The sequence below is a fragment of the Polypterus senegalus genome, chromosome 1 (genome assembly GCF_016835505.1).
Source record: "Polypterus senegalus isolate Bchr_013 chromosome 1, ASM1683550v1, whole genome shotgun sequence".
In the NCBI taxonomy this organism is placed as follows: Eukaryota; Metazoa; Chordata; class Cladistia; order Polypteriformes; family Polypteridae; genus Polypterus; species Polypterus senegalus.
The window spans coordinates 76,854,978-76,882,888 of record NC_053154.1 but is presented as its reverse complement, the minus strand read 5'-3'; the positions used below and the strand labels follow the sequence as shown (position 1 = coordinate 76,882,888).

The window sequence follows — 27,911 nt, the reverse complement described above, 5'->3', positions numbered from 1 at the left end:
GCAGTGTTAGCCCTTGCTGCATCACAGTAAGCAGAAATGGGTTTGTGCCACATGTCCTCCCTTTGTGGCGTTTGAATCTTCTTCCCATGTCCATGTGGGTTTCTTCCAGGTTGCTCCAGTTTTCCCTCACAGTAGATGGATTGGCAATACTAAATTGGTGTGTGTATGTGTTCACTGTGCCATGGACTGGTGCCCTGACCAGGGATTGTTCCTACTTTGCAAACTCTGCTTGTTGAGATACACTCCAGCTTCCCTGCAACCCTGCTCAAGATATAGCAGGTTTGTAAAACTGATGGATGGATTAAGACCCCTAAATTTCAACACTTACTGACACTGCATCCGATGGGTCTTGTTTTGTCGCAAAATCCCAGGATGGAAGTCCAGTTGGCTAAGGTCAGTGTATAAATGGTAGAAGTACTGTGAGGTGTACAGAGGTGTGCTGTGTACGGTGTTTCTTTGTTCCTTGAGCAAAGCCATTTTGTGACAGATAGAAAAATGATCGATAGTTTGGTATTTTGCTTGGGTCTATGCAGTTATTTTATAAATGCACTTGTGTTGTGTACACTTTGTTATAAACATGTATGGAATTTTAAGAGGCTGGGACAGGTTAGATCATTTTAGAAAACAACTTTTACTAGGTATTACGTTTTGTAAATTATGTTTGAAGAGAAATTGGATTCTCTAACCAATAAGAAAAAATATGTGGATAAAGGACTGATTAATCTTGAGATAAAAAAACTATGAAACCTAATGAAGGAGAGAGAGTGTGTCCTGAGGAAGGTTTCAAGATTACCATTGAACAAAAAATCAGGAAAGAATGAAATAGTTTGAGGTAACAGTGGTCACATTGGCCACTTGTGGTTTCTCAGGGACTTTGTTTCATTGTTCTTATTGAAAAATGTGAGCCATCAGCACAAGTGAAATGCATCTTTTCTTTGTGAGTTAGTGTTTTTTTTTATCTGCTGAGGTGGAAAGGGACATTTCAGTAATCATTTAACTTGACTTCTATATGTTAAAACAAATTAAAACCCAGCATGCAAGCCTTCCCTGCTAGATACAGCCTGAAACACTGTTGCTTGTTCTGTTATAAAACACATGAACTGCGTTCAGAGGTTTATTTTCTCCAGGAATGCTACTCTCTTCTTTTGTAAGTTGGTCATATCTCTTATCTAAATAAGTGTAATGCTGGTATAGTGTATTGAATAACATTGATTTCTGCTTTTTTTACCTTGGCATGTATGTTTATGTATTGTCACACATGTGCGCATGGGAAACAGCTAAAGGGCTTAAATAATAGTAATTCGACGCCTGACCAGGGGGCAGCGGAGTGTGCTGGCTGTCTCTCTCATCCCGCTTGATTCAGAGAACACTGATGATGTCACTTCTGGGGTCACCGTCAATTATGATGTCACTTCCAGTTCCACCGATGACGTAACTTCCGGCCACGAAGATGTCACTTCCGGTGCCAACTATGCAGTTACTTCTGGTCACGATGACATCACTTCTGGTTCTGGCTCCAGTGATGTAATTTCCTCTACTCTTGCTCTCAAGGCCAGTCAACTCTGTTTTGGACTCTGCTCTATGCACACTGTCCTTATTTCAAGTTAACATTTTCCAGCCAGGAAACAATATACGGGTGGCTGCCCCAAACCTTCATGATGTCTATAACTCATTCTTACAACAGTACGTACTTTATTGTTATAGGATTACATTTATAAGTCTATGCAAATACTCCAACATAGTATTTAATGAAGAGAATAAACCATTTTATAATTACTGTATAAACATCAACACAGGTGTGGTAAATGGCAAAAACAAGTGTAAATATTATTATATTACATGCTAACCTCAAACAATCCAGAGAATGACAAACACACACAAAAAAGAATATTATGCTTTAACATTTGTTCCTGTTATTAAATACAAATAAAATGTTGAATGGTGAAGCAAAACTTTGTTTATACTATTGACAATATTCAATCACTAAATGCCAGGTGAATTCTTGAATATTAATGCTAATTTGTAAATAGAATTCAGAAATATGATCAAAAGCCTCTTTTAAAGCTCATTTATTATCATGTATCATACCTGTGGTTTAAATGACCTGGCTCTTGACTTCCATTTTTAACATGATGGAGCTTCAGTAAAGTCCGCTAAAATAGTTTTTAAGTCATATTTGTTATTAACAAAAAATAAATGACATTAGCATAATGTTGTTTATCAAAAGATCAGCTTCCAGGTGGAACATGAAGGCGTATCCATAAAACGTTAGGAAGACCCTTACATGACCTTCCTGACAACACCATCCATTGCGATAATTGACAAGGTGGCTTGTAAGGACGTCTTTCCACATGATACACAATGTTGCAGATAACATCTCAGTACAGGCAGAAGGGTTTCTTGGATTCAGTTAATTGCACACAATGCCAGAAGTACAGCACTTTTTTTACCAGTTTCTAAATGTATATGTTGTGCAGCAGCACTCGCTGCGGGATTTTGTTCTACAAATCCCTCATGTCACATCTTGAAAACGTTTTTATGAAAATACACCTCTTTTAAGTCAGAGTTCTTCCCCCTCTTTTATTCTGTTTACTTTTCTATCCATCCATCCATTATCCAACCTGCTATATCCTAACTACAGGGTCATGGGAGTCTGCTGGAGCCAATCCCAGCCAACACTGGGCGCAAGGCAGGAAACAAATCCCGGGCAGGGCGCCAGCCCACTGCAGTTTATTTATCTTTATGAATTTATTTATTTACATATTATTACTATTGTTAAAGCTATGCTCTGTTGGCCTGGCTCTCTTTCTTAAGGGTGGGGGTTGATTTGTTTCAAGCCTAGTTTTGTTAAACTTGACTTGCTTGTATGGATTGTTGTTTGATTGTAATAAAATTAATAAAATGTTAAAAAAAAACGAAAATATAACTCCACAATCAAAACATGCTGTTCCAATGTACTGTACATGGCATGTCTTCTAGCTTTACTTCACTATGTTTTGTTAAAATTAGGCTGGGTCTCCTTGCTGTGTGGTGGGAAGTGTTTTAGTTCACCACCTTATATAATCAAGCATATAGCTTTACCCTAAATGACTGTCAACAGTACTTTTAGTAAATCAATTAACTAATATACCGTGTCACACACGTGCGCATGGGAGGCAGCTAGAAGGACCAAAAGAAGGTAATTCCACGCCAGGCCAGGAGGTGGCAGGGTGCAATAAACCTTTCTCTTCTATCTCTGCAGACCAGACATAGAAAATTCTACCTGATTCTGATGACGTCACGTCTGGTTTCTGGCTCCAAGAAAGTCACTTCGGATTCCGGGCCCAAAAATGCCACTTCTGTTTCCGGCTTCAAATGATGTCACTTCCGCCAGCGTGTTTTTAAAGCCAGTTATCTTCCATTTTTACTCAGTTTCTGTTTTGAACTCCACCTGTACACTTCTATGTTGCCAAAGCTCCATTATTGCAACCTTATTCAAGTATAAGGGACCTCTTTTTGGTGTCAAGGTCTATTCATTTTCCAACGGTAAAATGTCTTTAAGTAAGCATATTAAAAAGCACTGTCATTTTAAAGGTTACCCAAAAACACACTGCTTTGATGGGTTTCAAAACTGCAAGTTTATTAATGCAAGGTTGTCTTCCTACACTATTAATTATATTTTCAGTATTACTCTAAGGTTCCAGTTTGTAAGTGACACATTTACATTTGCATATTAGTTTTCCAGATAATACATGCAAAGATATATTTGACAATAATTGTTAAACCCAACAATACATAATATAAACTAGTACAAATGTATCCTGTAAGATTATTATATTAAGCAACACAGCAGAATGAGGCACCAGGAGGCACTTTCTTTTTTCCTAAGCAACATTTGGCCCCATTTTCACAGCCTTAATCAAATGTGTGGCTCTCTCAAGGTTGCATCCCCATTTAGTATGTAGACATTATGCTCACAAAACCTTAAGCTTAACTACACTGGCAGGATCATTAAATTATAGAAATTGCTTTATTCAGTCATCTGCTTCACCACATGCAGGTACATCCAAGATAAACTTATTGGCTATTGAGCTTTTCATGTGTATTTTTCTCAGCCTAATGGCTGCACTTACCATCCAATTGCTGAACCTTCTTGAAACGTTGATTCTCAGCTCTTTAGGGTCTGTAATCAATCCCATTGTCACCAGACACAGGAATGGAAATCAAGACATCATATTGCACACTCGCTTTTTCTTGGATCCTCAAATTAGAGCTGCCAACTTACCAAATGTGCACATTTCTAAGATGTACAAGGCAAACAATGAATGGTGTCCAACATTTCCATGTATGTTTTTTTTTGTATCAGCCCAGATGAGCTTATACACTGCTAGTTCATTTTCATACAGTGGAGTCTTTGACTTTTTCTGTTATTTTATTGTTTAACATATTAAGTGCCAACTGTAGAGTTCAAGACTTTATGTGTTAATGAATAATAAACTGCAGTCATCAAAACAGGCTGCTGCTGGAAATCAACAGTGACTGAAAGGAGTAAATGTTGACTGTTGATTTCTGCAATAGGCCAATGGATGATAGGAATGAACAACAGAATGGGTTGTGTTCATCTGTAGCTCTGTATGTTCAAGTAGGGGAAGGAGGGAGGTTCTCCACTGCTGTCTCACTGCTACAGACTGCTGGGTTGAAATCCTGCACCATTCATCGACTAGTGTGGTCTGCAGGTTTATCTTCTCTCCAAGTGTCTTTGCTACCTAATTATTCCAGTTTCACACCAAATCCAATGGGCATGTAGGTTTGGTTGAGAGTTGACTCTAAATTGCCCCTGTCTGAGTGAGTGACTCTTGTGATAACGACTGGGCATCTTTGTTCAGGTTTGCAGCCAAATGTGGCTGATGCTACCAGGATAGGCTTTATCTCTTGAGCAGCACTGAGATGTGGACATCTAGGATGCAGTTTCACAATTTGACAATACAAAAGACACAGAACGAATTTCCTAAAGATGTATGAGAACATACCGTTGCTGCATATGTTATTTTTAATGCCATCTCATACTTATGCATTTATATAGCTTTGTATTTATTCAATAATAATGTCCTCTAAAACAATGTTGCAGTTTAAGCACATACAGTAATTGTTTGAATTACCACTACAATACAGTTAAACACCTTTACAAAGCATCAACAAGTAATAATAAACAAAAACTGCACCGGATAATTGAAGCTAATTAACTTCCTCCTTCAGATTGCATAATTATACATACAGCTCGCTCCTATTTCAGTTTACATATAGTTTATGGATATTCTTTTTTATCCTGTATATTGGCTAACAGTGAAATTAGGATTTTTTTCATCCAGTAGTTCAAGTTAGTTTAAAACTATTTTAATAGAAATCCTTAAAGAAAGAATCATATTTCTTCACAACTGTATAGCTAACGATAGATTTTACAAGCCACTCATTAGAGAAGAATTCACAAGTATCTGGATGTCTGAAAGGTTTTGTCACTCTCTGTGCCATTACAATGAATGTAGCGGTTTGCTTTATCCGTCAGTGGCAAGGCTGTTGCACTGCCATTCTTCATTTTTTGAGTTGGAAGAAGTGGATTGCTGACCAAGTCCAACACAGAAGTGCCTTTTATTTTTCTCTCAGCAGGTTTTGTGACCTCCTGTTTCGTATTTCTACTGTAAAAAAAGGAAACGGTGTGGAAAGAAGGATCCAGTTCATCTTTGATGCTCTCCAGAATTTCCAGGAAGGATGGTCTGTTTTTAGGATTCTGCTGCCAGCACCATCTCATTAGATAATTTCTGAAATGGAAGACAATTTTTAGTATTTGAATCGGTTTTCAAAATTAAACACATTAATTTTCTAAATCTTGGTATTTTTTTTATATATTGTGTGAATTCATACAACTGCTGTAGACAAGGTATTTGAGGTGTTGGCATGTTGTTAGGATGCCCCCTGAACACCTCACATGGAGATTGTACCATGCACATTCTAGTGAGTGAGGTCCTGGGGGGGATCATCGGCGTATGTAGAGGAATTATATCTTCTGATTGGTCTGTAAAAATCTGAGAATTGCCTACGAGGAAAACAGAATTTGCTAGGGATAACGTTGCCTGGTCTGTTTAGCTTGGCATATTACTATAGCGACCATTACCAGGTTGGGTAGACTGTAAATGTAGTAGTCATAGCAATAAACTAAAAAAACGGCTTCATAGTATCAGAAAATATTAGATAAAAATATTTTGAGCATGGACAACTTGTAATTTGCGTACACCTTTAAATGACTGCAATAAAGTCCTTTTTTTTAACCTTAGATACTAAAGGTTATTATTCTGTGTGATGGATAGCCCAGTAGCCACGGGAATTGTAAAAGATTTCCCACAGTGCAGGACAAGGCCTTGGTTGTAAGATACAATGGTGACAGTGGACTAGCATTGTCAATGAACCCCCAATAGGGTGCACTCTGCCCCAGTATAAGAGATACAAATCCAGAGATCATTATTATTCCTAGAACAATTACTTGGAAGGGAGTCTCTGTAGAATTACAGGGAATGGAGTAGGAGTCTCTCATATTGATAGATCGTTGCCTACTTCCCATTATAATAAACAAGTGTCCTGGGAGTGGTCTTGACGTTTAAGAGAAAATTAGGTTTCAGGACTATAGACATACCTGCAGCCACTAGGGAGAAGTCTAAGGGTACAGCTCCAAGAGTTCTGTGGGATGTTTCTGACCCACAGTTGGTAGAACACAAATAGTTCCCGGCCAGATCTTTAAAGCCATTTCAGACCATAAAGTCAATGAACTTGAAGTCACATAGCTGGCAAAGAATAGAATAACTGGTGGGAGGAAGTGAAGTCTGAAGTATTATATAGGAAACTATGGTGGAAATCTGTGCATTTTGAACATAATGTTTATAAGACATCCTATCAGGATGTGCATATCTTCTGATAGTTCCAGTGCAATCACTAGGTTGTTTGGTTTAATTTTTAACACTTGACTCTTTTTTGTACTATCCTCTTCCTTGTTGCTACTATTGTTTTACTAAAATGCCTTATTTTGGAATATGTTGGCCACATAGATGGGGGACTACTTTTAAGTATCCTCTTCAGGCTGTACCTCCTATACAATACTAAAGTACAGCAGTGAGTACATGAAACAGATAATAAAAGTATCACTACTTACAATTTCTCTGGGCAGTTATCTGGCTTCTCCAGGATACCATTACGTGTGACATAATGAAGAACCTGCTCATTGGACATGCCTTGATAAGGCTGTTCTGCCAATGTGGCAATCTCCCATAATACCACACCAAAAGACCTGCATAAAAAAAGAAGTTAGCTGTTGGTGCTATTGCCGAGCCAAATGCAGAGACCCAAATGACACACCTTCTTGTCTTAATGACTAATGAACTCATTAGATTACTCCTAATAGTAAGAAAATTTAAAAAATAGCAAAAATAAATATAATTAAATTAGAGAAGTCATTAGGCAGGCAGTTTGGTGCAGTGGTTAACTCTTTGGAATTAAGAGTATTAGATTTTTTTTTTAATATGCAAGAAAAAGAAATTCAAACTAAGTTTGAGAAGGATTGCATCTGATTGCATAGTAGCAAAAGTTCAAAAAAACAGAAAAAAAGTATTATTTTTCTCTCTTAAGCAGACCCAATTTTGAAGTATTTACGTTTAACCAAAAATTTTGATTGAAGACCGGCCACACTGTCTTTTTAAATCGGGGCAATGTGACAATCTAATAACAGTGATCCCTCGCTATATCACGCTTCGACTTTCGCGGCTTCACTCTATCGCGGATTTTAAATGTAAGTACATTTAAATATATATCACGGATTTTTCGCTGGTTCGCGGATTTCTGCAAACAATGGGTCTTTTAATTTATGCTACATGCTTCCTCAGTTGGTTTGTCCAGTTGATTTCATACAAGGGACGCTATTGGCAGATGGCTGAGAAGCTACCCAATCAGAGCACGTATTACATACTGTATTAAATAAAACTCCTCAATGATATACGATGTGCTTCCCACGCGGTGCTTGATTGTTTGCTTTTCTCAGTCTCTCTCACTCTCTCTGCCTGACGGAGGGGATGTGAGCAGAGGGGCTGTTTGCACAGAGGCTGTTTCCTTAGAAGATACGGACGCTCCTCTACAAAATGCCGCTTTATCGCGGTGCTTCGGCATACTTAAAAGCACGTATTGATTTTTTGATTGTTTGCTTTTCTCTCGTGCTCTCTCTCTCTGACATACTCTGCTCCTGACACGCATTCTTTGAAGAGGAAGATATGTTTGCATTCTTTTAATTGTGAGAAAGAACTGTCATCTCTGTCTTGTCATGGAGCACAGTTTAAACTTTTGACTAAAGGGTGTTATTTCATGTCTAGAGGGGTCTAATAATGTTAACAGTGTGGGAGAGTTTATAAGGGCTTAAAATATATAAAACTAACCATACAAACATATGGTTTCTACTTCGCAGATTTTCATCTATCGCGGGGGGTTCTGGAACGCAACCCCCGCGATCGAGGAGGGATTACTGTAGTTTAGCAAATGTAGACAGAGGAAATGAAAAGCTGCAGATAAATAAAAATGTTAAATAATAATAATTTATACTATAACAATATGAAAAATTCACAAAAATGACAATCCAAAACTGAGAAATTACAATTTCCTAACAACCGCAAAATTGCATTATGCTCTCCTTATATTTCTAATAGTAGAAAACAACATGCCTTTAAAATTGAATTAAATGTTTAAACGATATGCACTTAATTTCGGTGTAATTGTTAATCCCGCGTCATCGATGCGAATATGAAAACCAAAGGTAAATGACACAGAAACAGTAGCACTGATTTGACGCTGGGTGCCGCCAGTTTGCAAAAATGTTGGATTTATTCGAGTTTGTCTTCATAGGAAGAACGTTCAGTCACCTCTCATATACGCAGGGAAAATGTGTTACCAAACAGTCAAATTTCAACTGCAGATTTTCATGTGATTTACACATTTTATACATTCCTGATTATGATATTATGACTTTCAGAGTGATGTCTGTTTATGTATGTGAGAATGTGAGCCTGTGGACATGTTAACTGAAAATGAATCACTCAGTCCATTTTCTACATTACATTTTGTACGGCAGACCATTTTTTGCACCAAATTTCTGACCCGAATTGAGTACAGGTAGGGAAGAATGTACATTTTTTCAATAAAATAAGATTCTTCCATTTCATTCAGAATCATAAAATATTCATTGCAATACTTTACTGTTAGTAAAGTACTTTTATGTATTGTCACACATGCACGCTTGGGGACCTTCTGGAAGGCTCAGGTAAGCCAAGCACTTCGACCCCTGGGAAGGGGGAAGTCCTGCTGCTATCTATATCTCATGTTTCCTCCACAGCTTGGAGCCCTTGCCTGGAGGTGGTGCCAAGCCTCGCCCATGCTGGACATTGTAAGCACCTCCCCATCTAGGAGTGGGCCAATATAAACTTGAGATGGAGCTCTCAGCGAACAGCATATGATATGTGTGAGAGGCACAAGTTACTTTTATTTCATTTATGTCCTATGGGACTTTGTTTATTTTGTGGAACTGTCTGACTGTGGCCGGTTAGTATCCTAAATATTGCAAAAAAAAAAATAGTTTCTCGATTTGCATTATAAAAGGCAAATGATGTGTTAAACTCACTAGATTTTTAAATGTGTTTTTTAATATACCTATTATTTTAATATACCTATTAAAATATGTTTTTTTTTCCATTATGTTACACAGAGTTAGATGAATGCAATGGTTCTGTAGCAACGTCATCATTTGTTAGGCAAGCATCATTCTGCTGTCCACATAAAGACAAAGACAACAAAGCAAAGAGCAGAATTAGATATGAAATAATTCGTAACTTAACTATTAAGCAACTTAACTATCCAGTATAAAGAAAAAAATAGATGAGACCTATTGTGTTCTATAAAGTAAAATTTATGACTATAAATTTTTATAATTTACCAAAATAAATAATTGTTCTAGCCATTCAGTTCTGAGTTGTCTATAAACCCAATTCTTCACTATGATCGATATTGGTATTTTCAGTAGTGTATGCTGCAAATCAACTGCTAGATGTGGACTGTTTTACTGTACTGCTCTTAAATGCCAGATAGAATGTATGTTATTTCCGGTAAGCATGCTTTTTCAACAAGCTACTTGCGCCAAGTAAAATTTAAATTCCAGAACCATCCTACAGTATATTTTTGACATGTTTTGTCCAAAACAGCATTCATTGTACATGGCAAACATCTCCCTGTAGCATAAATAACTAAAATACATGTTGGCTTACAACACAAAACAAAAACACAAGTGGTTAGTCTACGCAGGAAAAATCTGCTTATTTATTTGGGTTATCCTAGCATCTGGTTTACATGTTTTCTTCTGTAAATTTCATGTTCAGGGACCTATAACAGAACCTCACTGGTCACCACTTAGCTCCTGACAGCCCTGCTTTCATTTCTTGCCGTACCTTTTCCCAGTTCAGATGCTTGAATCAGGCTACACAAGTACTTCTCTGTCTGAGTATACTTTCACATTAATTAAATCTGATTACCCATGTGACAGAAGACAATTATTAATTAGGCAAATCAGGAGACATTTTAAATTCACTTCTATTAGGTGTACCTCCAAGCATCGGAAACGCATATACTGTATCTGTAAAACAAGTATGGTGTCTTAGATTTGGACAAATCAAATGTGTTACATCTGAATGTCTTCAGCATTATGAGACACTTAGCAAAAATAACTAGATTTTTTTAAAGTAACAGAATGTTCATCAGATTTATAAAATTCTCACTAGTTAACAAATGTTCTATTTAAAAATGCAGAAAGCCTTAATGATTGCAAATTTTGTAGAATTAGGCTTCTAATCATGCTGTTGTTTAAGCTTAATTTTGGGTAAATGATGGTGAAGAATATATTAAGTTCTCATGCAATGTTTTCATTTAGTAATTTTACATAAGCATGTGTTCAACATAGTTCTGTAATATCTAGTGTATGAATTTAAGTGAACACATGTAAATAAAACGTATGCATGCAGCAGCCCACCAGTGCAAAGAACATGTCTTTATTTCATTTAACTGAATGCCTAGATGTATTATAAAGCACTTGGTTCTGAAAAATGCTATTTGTTGCAGTTGGGTTAAAAGGGAAACAATAATCGTATAATATCATTATGTACTGTGTATGTTTGTGACAGATAGTAATCTATAGCATGTTATGCCATTGAAACTTTAAACTGAATTCCACAATACTGTGGTATATCAAAGATGAAGAGATGTATTTGTAAAAGAGGCTGATTCAGTCCAACCCACTGAATCACTGCATGACCCTAAATATGTCACTAATGCCGCAAATGTTAATATACAAAAATAAACTGGACCATACCTTTGTAATTAAGAAGTACTTTAATATGGTGTTCACTGTAGAAAGACACTAAAGGTCGGTGGGTCAATTAGCCTGATGTGAATATATCATAGAGATTAAAATTGTACTAAAAATTAAAATCAATTGAGACATAGAATGACAGTGAAACTAGCCACAGGAAAGGTCCTAAACACGTCACTGTCAAAAGGCAGGGGACACAAGGGTTAAAGAAAGAGACAGAGAGATGGCCTAGATGAAATGTTACGTTCACCCTGTGACCAGGTGGAACTTTGCCTGGCCTTCAGAACTTATAGAAGTTGAGGTCAGCAAGAGAACATCAAAGTGGCAGTCTTCCTGTTTGACAGAAGGCACACAGTCTCGGAAAGAGGGTTGCTTGAGAAACCTGGCCCTTTAATGGCAATGAAGGCTCACAGATGAAGGGACCCTAGTGGCTTCTGGTGGCATCTCTAGTATAGTGACTCTACAAGAAATATAGACCTGCTGTCTCTAACTCCAGAATTGATTCCAGGGCTTGGACATACTGTAAGTGACCCAGGAATTGAGTCTAGAGTTAGAAGGAGGGCTGTTAAAAATGCAACTGGTGAGAAAACCAGACACCAGTGTGTTCTCATTTTGGTCATTTTTGTATAATAAAGTTCTGTTATTTTGTTATGTTTATATCTCCTGTGTGTTGTTGTGGACATGGTTGGTCACCAAGAGGGCCTGCTCCTTTCACAGTATGTACTTTTCACATATACAGCATTATATTGTATTTTGCAAATGAATGTAATAGTTGCACAGCTCCTGAGTCCTTTCATTAGATGTGGATAACAAACTGCAAATTCTTTAAGGAAAAGTAACAGCATTGGCATGAAAATTCTGGTAGGGCCATACCAGAATTATTCTATATTGTGTGCTGTCATCTCTCTTGACTAGTGAAACATAAAAATTCACACATCTTTAACGTCAAAAAAAGCAATCAAACAATGGGATTCTGGTGTCTAATCTGTCTCGATAAGCATCACATCTTTGTTATACCCTCTGACTTTATCTCCGTCTGATAAAATACAGCAATATAGGCTTATAACACTATAAAAAAAAGTGAAAGCCTTGCAACCACCCACTGCTCAGGAAAATATACAGTATTGACTATAAACAGTCTAAACTGAAACAGTGACAGCACAAGTATGGAATTGAAGGTTTTGAGATGAAAAGGATAAATCACAATAACATGGACAGAGCGTGCAGACTACAAACACTGAACAACTTGAACTGCATACTACACACCTACTGGCAGGACATCTACCATATGGCCACAAATTTACTGTTCAGTGTGAGGCCAGCAACAAACTATTTTCTACATAGATTCCATTTTTTTTTCAAACAGGATTCTGAATCTTTGAAACATTAGCATCATACTGTTGACTTTGTTTTAATGAACGCCAAGAACATGTAGGTTTTGTTGATGGCTTTTTCAGGTTTTGCATGGCCCGCCTCAGTGGTGATTGAAAGTCAAAATGTGCTGTAATGGTTTCTGCTAGATCTACAGTATTTCTGAAACGGACCTCCCTTTTTTACCAAAGTAATACAGGGGAGGTAATGGAACTGGAATTTTCATAACTGATGTGTGCTGCATGGCCAGGACTGGAAAAACACATGATTAAAAAAACAACAGCAACAGGCGGTCTTCATTTTAATACTGGCAATGGCCTTCAAGTCCCATTAGAAAGTTCAGTTTGGACAGGTGTGCACACAACCAAGGGTAAAGCTAAAATACTGCAGGGTTGGTAAAGTTAGCCCCAGCAAACGGAAACATGCTTACAACTCCCCCAGAACAAAGATAATTTCACATATTACAAGAAGCAAATTTTTTCTGGATAAGTAGCTACATTGACCACAGGATAAAAAAAATGCAAAATATTGTTTAAGAAAACAAAGCTAAGGGTAGTTATAAATATTTTAGTAATAAGTTAAATTACTGAGGGCAGCTTATTACTTATGTGGCGCAACATCTGGTCTTTAATGCAAAATCATAATTGCTAAATAATCAAAAGCAGATTATTTATGATACTGACCAGACATCTGCATAAGTGGTGAAGATTCCATCTTTCAGAGCTTCTGGTGACATCCATCTTACTGGTAGAAGACCTTTCCCCCCTTTACGATAATAGTCAGTTTCATAAACATCCCGGGTCATTCCAAAGTCTATAGTAAAAGATATAGAAAACTTATGGTAGGAGTTAAAAACCTAGTGTAAAACTTTAAAACTGTATAGTAATTTTGATTTATACATAAATTCAATTCAAGTGTATTAGAAATTCAACATCCTCTTTTCAAACAAGCTTAATCCAAGTCAGGGTTATTGTAGTCAAATTCTAAGCACCAGTGGGTGCAAAGCAAAAATGAACCCTGGAAAAATAGCCAATAGATCCAAACACAGATTCTTATACTGTACAGACTGGACTGTTTTAATCAAGCACAATTAATTTGTTTGTCCAATTAATCAAACACAGATGTCTTTGGATATGCGAGGAAAACTGGGAATACTTTAAGAAAAGTCCTCACATATATGGGAAGAATGTAAAAACCTTATATGGACATTGACAAGACCTGGATTTGACAGTTATCTCGAGTTTTGAGACACCAGCATTAACCATTACATCACTGTCCTGCATCCAAATAAAAAAATATATTGGTCTCGTCCGTTGCGAGATGGACATCTGAAGCGGAGCTCCATTAGCAGCTGTGTTATTTTTTGATATTATCTTCTTATTATCCTGAGATATCCTGTATTTAACCAAACTGAGGGTACTACTACAGTATATGCAAGCATATATAAACATGGCCAACAAGAAAGAGGCTCAGAAAGAAATGAAAACTAAAGCTACATCCAAGCTCAGACCGACAAGTCCAAGTTCAAACTCAAGGTATGGCCTTTCAGAGACTGACCTAGATCAGATGGGCGAAAGCCCAGACTCCTCGGGACCACGGTCCACTACACAAAATGATAGATATATAGATACTTTATTAATCCCAAGGGGAAATTCACATAATCCAGCAGCAGTATACTGATACAAAAAAACAACGATTGGAGAAGATCATCTGAAACTGGAAAAGGCCTTGTAGTCCGCACTTTCAACTACTCCACACGAGCCGGGAACACCGGCTGTAATAGAGTCCACCGCCTCACCTATGGTGCACGAAAGCAGAAATGATCTGTCTGAACTGAAGGTGATGATTGCTGAGCTCAAGCAAGAGATAAAGAAAGATATAAGGAAAAGCGAGAAGGCAAATGAGAAGCTGCAGCAGGATAATAAAGACTTGGAGAAACGCATATATACTCGCTTTGAGGCAGTCTTTAAAGATATGCTGGGTAAAACTGAAGAGCACATTCAGGAAACCGCATCTAAATTGAGCACACTAGCGACCAGCTGAAGGATGTCAAGGAGACATTCATGACTCGGATTGAAACAACCGAAAATCTAGCTACCACTGCTGAAGGAAAAGCAACAGCTGCCAACTCCAAAGGCAAAAAACTCGAAGACAAACTTGCTGCTCTAGAAGATGGAAGGAGAAGGAATAATATTAGAATCTAAGGTCTACCTGAGAATTGTGAAAGTCCAAACCCAGTGAAATTCGCAGCTGAACTATTCTCTAAAATAATTGGAGAGGACTTTAAATCAGATTCTGAGATAGCAGCGGCTTATCGCATATGTGGATCAAATACAGTTAAACCTAGGTCTTTTATCATCCGCTTCGAGAGATTATTTAAGCTAGAGGTGATGGCACTCCTCAGACACAAGCAAGAGATTATATATGAAAATAACCATATTCATATTTTCCCTGATTTCTCTCCCACAACAGCTGCTAAACGTGCAGCCTTCTACAACATTAAACAGCGGTTATGGCAAGCCGATATCAAATACAGCCTCTTGTATCCTGTGCAAGGCCAATTCTATGTCTTCACCAGTAAGGAAGAAGCAGAAAAGGAATTAAGAAAGCTGATCCCGACACTATTCTGAAACACAATAGTGAGTCGTAGCCTGTCATGACATGGCAAGGATATATAACCTACTGTCTGAGCCATTTGTAATGATATGGGTATTATAATTATACATCCTTTTTATTACTCAGATGCTGCCTGTTTATGTTTTAATTAAAGTTATAGACGTGTGTGTTGATTTTCTATTTATTTATTTTTTTCTAATACCCTAAAGGAGACTGTTTAACATTATACCCTTGGTTTATTGTTATTGTTATTATTGCATTAAGACTTACTATGCTTATTCTGGACCACTTTCTAACACCATTCCCCGGGTTTATTATCTTAATACTATAAGATTGCTGAAGATTATATTTTAAGTTTATAGTTTGTTAATGATTCTATTTTAGGCATATAGTATTTAGACCATATTGGCAATAGATATCTCTATTTTTAATCCTAAAAGCCGCTGCATGAGGGCTTGTTTTACTTTGGACGTGCTCTGTCTCTAGGTATGTCAGAGGACCGGGACTGCATGAAGTGGGGTCCAGCCTCACATGGGGAGGCAAAATGTTAGGGTGGGGGGATAAGCAGGGGAGAGAAAGAGAGCAGGCTATATCTAATCTATCCTTTTCAATCCTTATAATTATAACTACCAACATAACAATAGGCTGCATGGCAATAACTCTTTGGGAAATAGGAAATTAAGGTTAAAGCTGTCTTACTTCCAGTTAAGACTATAAAATGACATCAAAAATTCAGAATCAATGTCTCCATGATGGGACAGTTAACTTTGTGAGCTGGAATGTTAAAGGCCTGAATCACAATTAAAGAGAAAGAAAGTATTCTCTCACCTAACAGGTTTAAACGCTAAAATAGTATTTTTACAGGAGACCCACTTACTAAGCAAGGATCAGTTCCGGCTGCAAAAGGACTGGACTGGCCAAATGTTCCATTCTAGCTTTACAAAGAAAACTAGAGGTGTGGGAATTCTCATACATAGAACAGTCTCATTTGTAGCATCAGATGTAGTATTGGATCCTGAAGGGAGATATGTGATGGTCATGGGCAACTTATCTAACTGTAAAATGATTTTGATAAATGCTTATGCACCTAATGTTGATGATAAGGAATTTATACAAAATTTATTTGCATCCATTCCCAATGTGAACACTCATAAAATTATAATGGCTGGGGACTTTAATTGTGTTTTAAATCCACTCTTAGATAGGACTTCTATCACAGGGGGGGCGACATCTAACACTGCAAAGATAATTACAAAGTTTATAACTGATCACAACTTATCAGACCCTGGAGGTTTTAAACCCAAACTCAAGAACATATTCTTTCTACTCACCAGTACATCATTGCTACTCAAGAATTGATTATTTCTTTATAGATAATAATTTCTTGCCTACAATTAAATCTTGCAAATACGATGCTATTGTTATTTCTGACCATGCACCTCTGATCTTGGAGCTAAAGTCACTATGCCCCACACACTCACCTCGCAGATGGCGTCTCAACCTGCTTCTATTAGCAGATGAGAATTGTACAGAATTTATATCCAAACAAATCAGTTTCTTCCTAGAGACAAATACATCCTCAGAGATTTCTGCAGGAATACTCTGGGAAACTCTTAAGGCCTTCTTAAGAGGACAGATTATTTCATATCTTTCCCACAGAAATAAATTAGAAACCAAGAAAGTATCAGAGCTAAAAGCAAATTACTAGAATAGATGAAGAACATGCCAGGCTTCCAAGCGAGGCTCTACATAGGAAAAGGCAGGCTCTGCATTCAGAACTAAACCTCTTGACAACTAAAGAAACTGAACAACTAATTTATAAATCCAGACATCATTACTATGAACACAGAGAAAGCTAATAAGCTTTTAGCTCAACAAATCCACAAGCAAGAAGTTCGCAACACAATCCTAGTAATCACCAACACGAACGGAGACAAAATCATTGACCATAAAAATATAATGCACACATTTAGAGACTACTATAAATCCTTATATTCTACTGAGTTTAAAGAAGACAACACACAATCTAATGCATTTCTGGATACATTACAGATACCACAAATAGTACTTTTAGTGCGGAGGAACTGATAAACCTCTGGCTTATCAGAATTACTAGATGCTATAAAGTCACTTCAAGGCGGAAAGCAGCAGGCCCTGATGGCTACCCTGCAGAATTTTATAAGAAATTCTCCACTCAGCTAGCTCCCCTCCTATTAGCAACATTTACAGAAGCTAGATACAATCAAACTCTTCCTCAAACTTTTCACCAAGCATTAATCACTGCCTTTCCTAAACAAAATAAGGACTTATTACAATGTGCATCATACAGACCAATTTCACTTCTGAATAATGACATTAAAATACTCTCAAAAATCATAGCTAGAAGGATGGAGAAAGTGCTCCCTTGGTAATATCACAAGATCAAACTGGATTTATCAAGGGTCAACACTTATCCTTCAAATCTTCAACGCCTGTTTAATGTAATATACTCACCAACAAAGTCAAACACCCCAGAAATATTATTATCATTGGATGCAGAAAAAGCATTTGACATGATTGAATGGAAATACCTTTTACTACATTGAGAAATTTGGGTTTGGCCCGAACATTTGTGCATGGATCAAACTACTGTATACCAATCCAGAAGCTTCAGTTTGTATCAACAACATTTGTTCAGACTACTTTAAACTAGAACGAGGTACCAGACAAGGATGCCCTTGTCACGCTGCTATTTGCAATCGCCATTGAACCACTGGCAATCACTGTCGAAATGCTGATCAGATAAAGGGATTATCAGAGAAGGACTGGAACAGAAAATTTCTCTATATGCAGATGATATGGTACTGTATATATCAGACCCACAAAATTCTGTGCCTGCAGTCTTAACAGCACTCACAGAATTTCAAAAGATCTCTGGTCTCAGAATTAATCTGAATAAAAGTGTACTCTTTCCAGTGAATTCTCAAGCATATAATATTAGATTAGATACCCTACCTTTTATCATTGCAGAACAGTTTAAATACCTAGGGTAAACATCACAAGTAAACATAAAGCTCTTTATCAACAAAATTTTGCTGTCTGCATGGAAAAAATTAAGCAAGACTTGCATAGATGGTCAACCCTTCATCTCACTCTAGCTGGAAGAATTAACACTGTTAAGATGAATATTCTTCCTAAGCTTCTTTTTATTTCAAAACATTCCAATATACATCAATAAATCATTTTTAAGCAATTAGATTCAACAATAACCTCATTTATTTGGAACTCAAAACATCCACATATCAAAGAGCAACCCTACAAAGACAAAAGGCAGAAGGTGGCATGGCTCTACCTAACTTTCAGTTTTATTACTGGGCAGCAAACATACAAGCTATAAAACCTGGACACAAATAGATGAACATACACAAGCCTGGTCCGCAATAGAAGTAAAATCCTGCAGTACTTCTTTATATTCCCTGCTTGTGCCCCAATAAATGCAAGTTATCGGCAATATACTAATAACCCAATTGTGCTTCACTCACTCAGAATATGGAACCAATGTAGAAAGCATTTTAAGATGGAGAAGCTTTTATCTGTGGCACCTCTGCAAGAGAACCACCTCATTCAACCTTCGCAAACATATGCAGTTTTAATATCTGGAAAAATTTGGGATTAACTTGCTTAGAGATCTTTATATAGACAACATCTTTGCATCCTATGAACAATTACATTCCAAATTTAACATTCCAGCTACACATTTCTTTCACTATCTTCAAATTAGGAACTTTGTTAAACAGAACCTGCCCGATTTTCCTCATCTTGCACCCTCATCCATGCTGGAAAAAATATTGCTCAATTTCAAGGACTTAGACACCATCTCTGCAATATATAAAATTATTTTACAGTCCCTCCCTTTCAAAGATCCAAGAGGACACTGGGAAAAAAGATCTCTTAATCAATATGTCAGAAAAGGAGTGGAAAATAGCAATGCAGAGAGTTCACTTGAGCTCCATATGTGCAAAGCATACAATTATTCAATTCAATATTATATATCGAGCACATTTGTCTCGCTTGAAACTTCCAAAATGTCTCCAGGGCAAGATCCAACCTGCGAACGCTGCAATCAAGTCCCAGCATCACTGGGTCACATGTTTTGGGCCTGCACCAAATTAACATCATTCTGGACCAAAATTTTAATTACCTTTCAGACAGCCTTGGTCTCACAATCCCTCCTAACCCATGAACAGCTGTGTTTGGTGTTCTCCCAGATGGGTTTAAAGTGGAGAAGGACAAACAAATTGTGATTGCATTCACTACACTTTTTGCACGCAGACTTATTTTGCTAAACTGGAAGAATCCTAAGTCTTCTTTTTTAAGTCAGTGGGAAATCAATGTTTTATACTATTTGAAATTGGAAAAAATCAAATACTCAGTTAGAGGATCTGTATAGATTTTTTTTCAAAACATGGTAGAATCTAATCAATAGTATTTTAGAATAAGGTCTTAAAGCAGAGAGGAAGCAACTATTTCCGCATTTCTTTTTCTTCTCCATTCATCTCTATTGCTTGTCAAACTCATCAATTTAGGTATGTTTACAAGCCTTAAGCTTTACCCCCATTGGCCATGCTCCCTCTCTCAGGGGTGGGGGTCGACTTGTTCTCAATCCTACTTTTTGTAAAAATTGATTGATTTGTATGGAATGATGACAATAAAATGAATTTAAAAAAATTATAACATTTATATATGTTTGAAAATGTTGAAAAATATTAAAACATGTCCTTCATTAGTAAGGCATTTCTCCTCTTTTCAGTCTTCACTGTTTAGTATAAAATATTTAAAAGATATGCTTTAGTTTACCTTAAAATTGATGCATTCTCCTGGAAAGGCAACATCTGTTACAAGTATACCATTTATAACAGTCATTATTTCTTTAATGCAGAAACAATTCTAAATTAATGAAACACCAATGGGAGGGATATGATATTCTGAGTCAGTGTTTTTGTATTTTTTATTTTGTTTATTCATTTACTAAATATCCTTTTTTCCAATCAGAGTTTCAAGAAATTGCAAGCAATAATATCTCAGAGCACATTCAAGTACACATATTCAAACCTGGCCATCCAATAGTCGCTAATCAACCTAAAAGCACATCTTTGGACTATGAAATGAAACTCAAGGTTTAAAAAGGAAATGTTTAAAGGTTTAAAAAGGTTGATGTGTGCCTTTTAGCTAATAATAAACATGCAATGCTAAAATTTGAATATAAATTACAGATTCGACTCTATGTGTGACTTGTTTCTGACCATAAATCAATTCTTTACCAGAGATGTGAAGAATAGTAAGAATAGTTTTTAAGTTATGTCTATGGAAGTTATCTTTAGTAGATATTTTCCATTGTGAAGATCCATGTTTCTGTAAATTCAGCACCTTCCATTCAAAAAACAGTGTAATTTATGTCTACATAGTCTGGGGTACTTCAAGATTGTCTAAGATAAGAATCCTTCAGCCACAGCCAATGAGACAATTTTAGAAATATCTGCTTCCTTTCTAGTCGGCCTGAATCATTATGAAATGCCTGAGACAAATTCTCCAAATCGCCTACAATGTACAGAACATGGATAGGATGGAAATAAATTTGTAAAATTGATGCGCACAATAACTCTACATTGCTTAATTTACTTCCAAAATTGTACTAACAGTAAAGTAGCAATAATAGTAGCAAAGTGACATACATAGATAAGTACATTCCAAATCCTACCTCCAATTTTGACGGTGAACTCTTCTGACACCATGCAGTTACGTGCAGCCAGGTCACGATGCACAAACTTTTTGTCATTTAAATAAGCCATACCATCTGCGATTTCCCCAGTCATCTGTAACATTTGCTTTAGTGAAGGAGGAGGAGGATTACCAGGGTTATTCTGTATAAAAAGGAAAACAAATCATTAAAAGTCCAATAAAATGAATTTAAAACATTCTAGAAAATACGGTTTCATTTTTGGTGGCAAAAAATTATTTGCATTATTGGTTATTCAGAAATAAGCTACGAGGTGTGATCAAACAATATGGTGAATGTTTTAAAAAAGAAACGTTTATTACAGTAAAAGATTTACAACTACTAATCACCCTCAAAATACTCCCCTCCACTTTGAATGCACTTATCCAAACGCTCCTGCCACTTTGTGAAGCAGTTCTGGATGTTTTCTTTCGAGATTGTCTTTAGTTGGGCTGTCGTGCCTGCCCGGATGTCCTCAATGGATTGAAATCGTTTGCCTTTCATGGTCATTTTCAATTTAGGGAACAGCCAGAAGTCGCACGGTGCCAGATCTGGCGAATAAGGTGGATGTGGACACATAAATAATGTTTTTATTCGACAGAAATTGTCATACTAGAAGGGATGTGTGACAAGGAGCGTTGTCATGACGAACAATTAAACCATTTTAACATTTTCCTTAGTTATTGATGTCGAAGGACGTCCTGATCTTTTCTCATCTTTAACCGAGTCAGATCCATTACGAAATCGGTCAAGCCACTTGTAAACAGTCTTAATTGTCAGTGCAGTGTCAACATAAATCGATTTTAACATCTGATGGGTTTCCTGAGCTTTTTGCAATTTGAAGCAAAATTTCATGTTAACGCATTGCTCGATATCCAATATTGGCGACAAACTTAAAAAACAGACTTGAACTCAACAGAGGCTCACAAACAACTGACAGTATCAAACAAGTTGAAACTTGTCACAAACTAGACTCTAAGATGGACATGTCAAAACCTGCATTTAATTGTTTTGTGTTGCTCTTGGATGGTGCTCTGCATCAACATTCAACATACTTTTTGATCACACCTCGTATATAAAATGTTATTTTATTTTGCTTGAATAATAAGTAGTGCTTAAGCTTGTTAGTCTTAACCCACAAAAACGTGTCTTATAAAAACAATAGAATCAAAATAAAAGCAGAATATGTATTGAGAATTGGAGAAATAAGCACAGAAATAAACTTGCCTCAGATGATGGACGCAGGGAACGCAGGTAGCTTTTAAGATCACCACGTGTCATTAGTTCCATTATTACTAAGGCAGGCTGGCTCTTTGAAACTACACCTAGTAAACGAACCTGCAAAGACAAATTAATCGTTATCAGACATCTTGGAAGCAATGAAATCTGATGCTGTTAATTGATAAATATATTTCAGGAACGACAACTGGTTATTACTTCACATGGTTTGACCACATTGACCAGAAGTGTTCTTAAACTGGATGTACGATTTAGTGAAAGACACAATTCAACATGTTCTAATGTCAAGTTACGTCCTTTGTTAAGTACACTAAGGTTTGCAAAAATATAAAAAAAAAATAAGTATCACTAGCAGCTTTACCTGCCTTCATCTAGAAAATGTCCTAATACCATGGGCCTTGGTTATAGTGCCAGGGTTAACTGGATGTAACTGAAGAACTATGTAAGTAACTTTGTTGTTTTCTGTGTACAATATTTGTGGTAATTTGGGGAGGCTAATTGCAATTAATGGTGATGTGAGAAAATGCTCACATCATTAATTTTAATGTGTTTTTTCTGTGCTTAGACATAAAGTCTGTCCCTTGGCATTCTCTAGAAGCTTTTATTTCCTTTTTCTTGCAGAAGCCAAGCACATGTATGATCCTGAATGCCATGGAGGAATGGCCAGTGCTATATGATGTGTCATTGTGCTGTTTGCTGAGACTACAGCTCTCCTCCTCTTGAATAAAACAGCAAAGTAGTAGGCTTTCATAAAGCACAATAAACAATTCATTTATGTGATCATATTAGTAGATCCATAGCAAAACACCTAAACCACAATAAACACACACCTCAACAAAATGTTTGCATGTGATAGGAAATGATTCCTTGGTTTTCTTTTCTTTGACAACTACTGTATGTTTTTAACCCAAATCATAGACAGACCCATGCTGAATACAGCATGAAACACAGTACGTAAACTTATGTGTGTTTAATGTGCAAAAACACATGGAAAACTCACAAGCATTAAGATGAGCAAGCACAGGACTTCTTGTCTCTGCATATGCATAAGTCTGAATTGAGCCTAAAGGGTGCACTTTTCACTTATAACTCAATAATTCACATTAATTGATGTTTTCCTAATGAATGGTACTAAGCAAAATCTAATCTGCCTAGTGGGGGCTGGGTGGTCTTGTGGCCTTGGAACCCCTGCAGATTTTGTTTTTTTCTCCAGCCATCTGGAGTTTTTTATTTGTTTACTAGCAGAATACCCGCGCTTCGCAGCGGAGAAGTAGTGTGTTGAAGAAGTTATGAAAAAGAAAAGCAAACATTTTAAAAATAACGTAAGATGATTGTTAATGTAATTGTTTTGTCATTGTCATGAGTGTTGCTGGCATATATATATATATATATATATACACACACACACAGACACATATATAAACATATATATACATATAAACATATATATATATATACAAAACTATACACATATATATACAGTTATATATATATACATATACACACATACATATATATACATATACATATATATACACATACTGTATATATACACACACACATATATACATACTGTATATACAACATATACATATCTACATATATACTGTATATACACATATATATATACAAATCTACATATATATATTAGGTGGGACTCGATTAAAAAAATTAATCCAATTAATTAGAGGCTGTGTAAGAATTAATCTTGATTAATCGTATGTAATCGCACACGTAAATTTGCCCCAAATCGCAAATGTTTTTTTTTTTAATTTAAAACGGTTTTAGTGGGCGACAGAATCAAATAATAGAAATGGACATGAATATTGTAAACTGAAGCTGTTTTAATTTCTGAAAAAAGCTTTTAAACTGCATTTGAATTCAAAACAGAAACAAAAATATCATCCCTGGTTAAAATTGGGCAGACTTAAAAATAAAGTGGTAGTTTAAGTACTTTAAGTACATTTTCAGAATAGTATTGTCTTTAAATAATAATAACCAAAATTTCACCATAAAGTGCAGTTTTCTTCTTAAAAAATAAGTCAGAAACATAAAAGGTAATTTGACCAGCTTACTCTTTAAACTCTGAGTAACATTAGCCAAAATTATTTTGTACATTAGGCTAAAACAGTGTGATCATTGAACATTTTGTAATTAGATGTATTTAGAATTACTAACGGTCACGGAAGTCCAATGATCCCCAGTAAGAGCCACAAAGTCCGCTTTCTGTAATGCATCTAATTTTGCTTGCTTTTCAGTGTGCACAAAACCATGCTTTTATCAAGGCTTTGCTCGGGTAGTCGAAATGATCAGTCGTAGGAACGCGCTTTATTCCGACTCTAACATTTTTGTAGCTGTGATGTGTGCATCAGTGTAATGGATGTACCAGGAAATCATGCATTGACAAAAGTTCCCGTTTGCTTGGAATTGAAAGTGTGATTAAATGCGTTATTTTTAACGCGTTATGGAGTACATGCATCAAGCTTCTCAACTGTGCTTGTGCTAAGAAAGGGAAAATTTTAAAATAACGTAACATGATTCTGCGTTAACCTAATATTTTTCATACGTCCCAAACCAAGGAGATGGGAAGGTAAAATGAATCGGTAGCGCATACATAGTCAGTACATCCCTCTCGGAATCAACCTCGAATGTCGGCGTTAGAGGCGAAGACTCTACAATTGCGCCACCGCTTGTCTATGCTAAAATATGTATTGTAGATTGGGCTATAGATATACATTTATATATATATACCCGTGTATCGCAGTGGAGAAGTAGAAGTTATGAAAAAGAAAAGGTAACATTTTAAAAATAACGTAACATGATTGTCAATATACAGTAATTGTTTTGTGAGTGTTATTGAATGTTGCTGTCATCAAGGATTTGATTATCATTATTTCTTTCAATCAGGTTCGTATTTGTAGGATGTGTTCAAGTTACATTCCGTGTTTGTCAATCGTTGTAAAGATAAGAGGTTTCATTCATCGATTAGTTCCTTACTGCATCAATAAACAGCTCGTCTTCCTTTTATCTGTGATGTGACAAACTGCATGCATGGGTTTTTTTTTTTTTTTTTACACTGTCTTCCTTTAGCGGGACATTGACTTTTTCCACCGTGTGCTTTGTTTCCACAGTAGCTGCATTTATGAATATGCTTATCAGACGCTTCATATTTTTGCTGCCTTTTCAATTGTGTAATTCGTTTTTTGTTCAGCGCTCTTTGGAACTGTTGCTTTTTATCTGTGCACTGCATCAGTTCACGTGAGCCACTCGGTGTACTTGCATCGAAGGTTCCCAGCTGTGCTGGTGCCATCTCGTGCTATGTCCATAGCTTTATTTAATGTTACCTTAGTCCTGGCACTTAAAACTTTCTCTGGCAGTTTCGCTGAGTTTGTGTCAAACACCACCCTGACCATCTCATCTTCCTCTCCATAAGCACAGTCCTTCACCCGTGAATATTTACCCGTGGCAGTTTGCTATTGGATTGCCGCTGACGGATGGCCTTATATGGCAGGCACTAAATTACAAACGCCAGCGGCAGCCTGTCTATGAACTTAATTTAAAGTGTAGGTTTACATCGTGCTTTGTTTCCGAAGTAGCAGAACTCGCTTCTTATTGTTTCGCTGCCTTCTCAATTATATAATGCATGTTTTCTTGAGCGCTTTTTTGAGGTCTTCCTGGTTTTCTATGTACTGCGTGATTACGTGGGAGGCGTGATGATGTCACACGAAACTCCGCCCCCACGGCGTTGAAGCTCATCTCCATTACAGTAAATGGAGAAAACTGCTTCCAGTTATGACCATTACGCGTAGAATTTCGATATAAAACCTGTCCAACTTTTGTAAGGAAGCTGTAAGGAATCAACCTGCCAAATTTCAGCCTTCCACCCACACGGGAAGTTGGAGAATTAGTGATGAGTCAGTGAGTGAGTGAGTGAGTGAGGGCTTTGCCTTTTATTAGTATAGATTCTGTCCTCCCTGGTCTACGGACCTTACTTTATTCTTTGTTAATTAATATTGCCTTATTTTATTTTTATATTTTTTCTTTCTTCATCTTGTAAAACACTTTGAGCTACATCATTTGTATGAAAATGTGCTATATAAATAAATGTTATTGTTGTTGTAATAGGAGGTGAAATAGATAAGCAGAATTTCTTAAGAGTGATCATTGCAGAAGTCCAGATGGAAATACATTAGCCACTTTGCAGAAGTCCAAAATGATTATAATCCCTCATGTTAACTTGAACAGCACTGCCCACTTTCCCACAACTTTGTTATATTGTATGGCTACGAGACCCCATTTTGCAAATGAGTAAGTAATGTGAAGAGATTTTGTCTAAAGAACAGTGTTATCATCTGTCCTTTCTGACCTACAATTGCAATGATGCATCAAACAATGTGAAGTAGGCTAAGAATTAAGCAATCTAATAGCAAACGTCTTTTCACCAAATTAGTAACCGAAGTCTTAGCCACAAATAAAATTTAAAATCTTATCATTATTTTAATTATGCTGAAATAGTGTATAATTAATTTCAGACAATGACTTCCAGGATTAGAATTAAGCAAACATGGTAATTAACATAGTAACGGTTTTGAAAACCTTAGTGAAATTACATAAGTAAAGGTCAAAGTAATTATTTAAAGTTTTTTCAAAATTATCATTGATAAATTTTACTTCACCAATAATTAGAATGTCTGCAGTTAACATGTTGAATAATTCAATCATTAGTCAAAGTGTTTACTTATTTTATCATGTAACAGAAATATCTATATAAACAACTTTAGAATGTAACTTCACTTCAGATCCAAACATTGATTACCAATAAAGTAAAAAAGTGTTATTATAATAGGTCAATAAGCTTACAGTGTAAGATAGCTAAACATAATTAAGTTGTTACCTTGGAACCTGCTTTGTAAATCTCTTTACTCATTATAAATCAAGTATTCATTATACTTTTAATGAAATATGCTCCTCTATTAAAGAAAATCTCATGTACACAATTAACGCTTGAAAGTGTTTTTAGATATCAATAATGTACTGTACTAGTTGTCCCCCGTAGCTTTGCCCACATAGTAGTGAAACAGGACAACGACGAGGGCCCTGCCCTGCTCCCTACTCCTGACGTCACGCTTCCCCCTCGGCCCGCAGCCTCTGTCTCAGATTAGTGCGAATATATCGCTCATGCAAGCGAACTATGATTCTTAGTGTGATGAGAGAAGTCATGAAATCAACTGGAATGTTCAAGCAAATTCTAGAAAAAAGCCAGATCTAAATCCACTAAGTAGTTCTCTCATTTGCTAGCTAAGCGGATGTAAGATAAGCCTGGCTGGTGCATGAGTGAGGAGTGTCCCGACCCCCTCCCCTCGGCCCGCTGCGTCTCTCTCGGATTCACACAAATAAATTAGTACCGTAAGTGAACTATGATACTTAGCGTGATGAGAGAGGTTGCAAAATCAACCAGAATGTTCAAGCAAATTATAGAAAAAAACACAATTTTTTGTGAAGGTCTGTTAT

General features: G+C 36.5%; 1 protein-coding gene across 2 annotated transcripts in view; it reads right to left on the bottom strand.

Annotated features, from left to right (window-relative positions):
• Positions 1-3,598: 3,598 nt before the first annotated feature.
• LOC120527576 (insulin receptor-related protein-like) overlaps positions 3,599-27,911 on the bottom strand; it is a 113,253-nt gene continuing 88,940 nt past the window's right edge. For both annotated transcript variants that reach the window (XM_039751148.1, XM_039751158.1), the window contains exons 18-22: positions 22,389-22,499; positions 21,144-21,306; positions 13,474-13,603; positions 7,178-7,312; positions 3,599-5,795 (exon numbers count right to left, since the gene is read on the bottom strand). In XM_039751148.1, the coding sequence (XP_039607082.1) occupies positions 5,462-5,795; positions 7,178-7,312; positions 13,474-13,603; positions 21,144-21,306; positions 22,389-22,499 (873 nt within the window). In that variant the 3' untranslated portion in view covers positions 3,599-5,461. The remainder of the gene's footprint in view (positions 5,796-7,177; positions 7,313-13,473; positions 13,604-21,143; positions 21,307-22,388; positions 22,500-27,911) is intronic.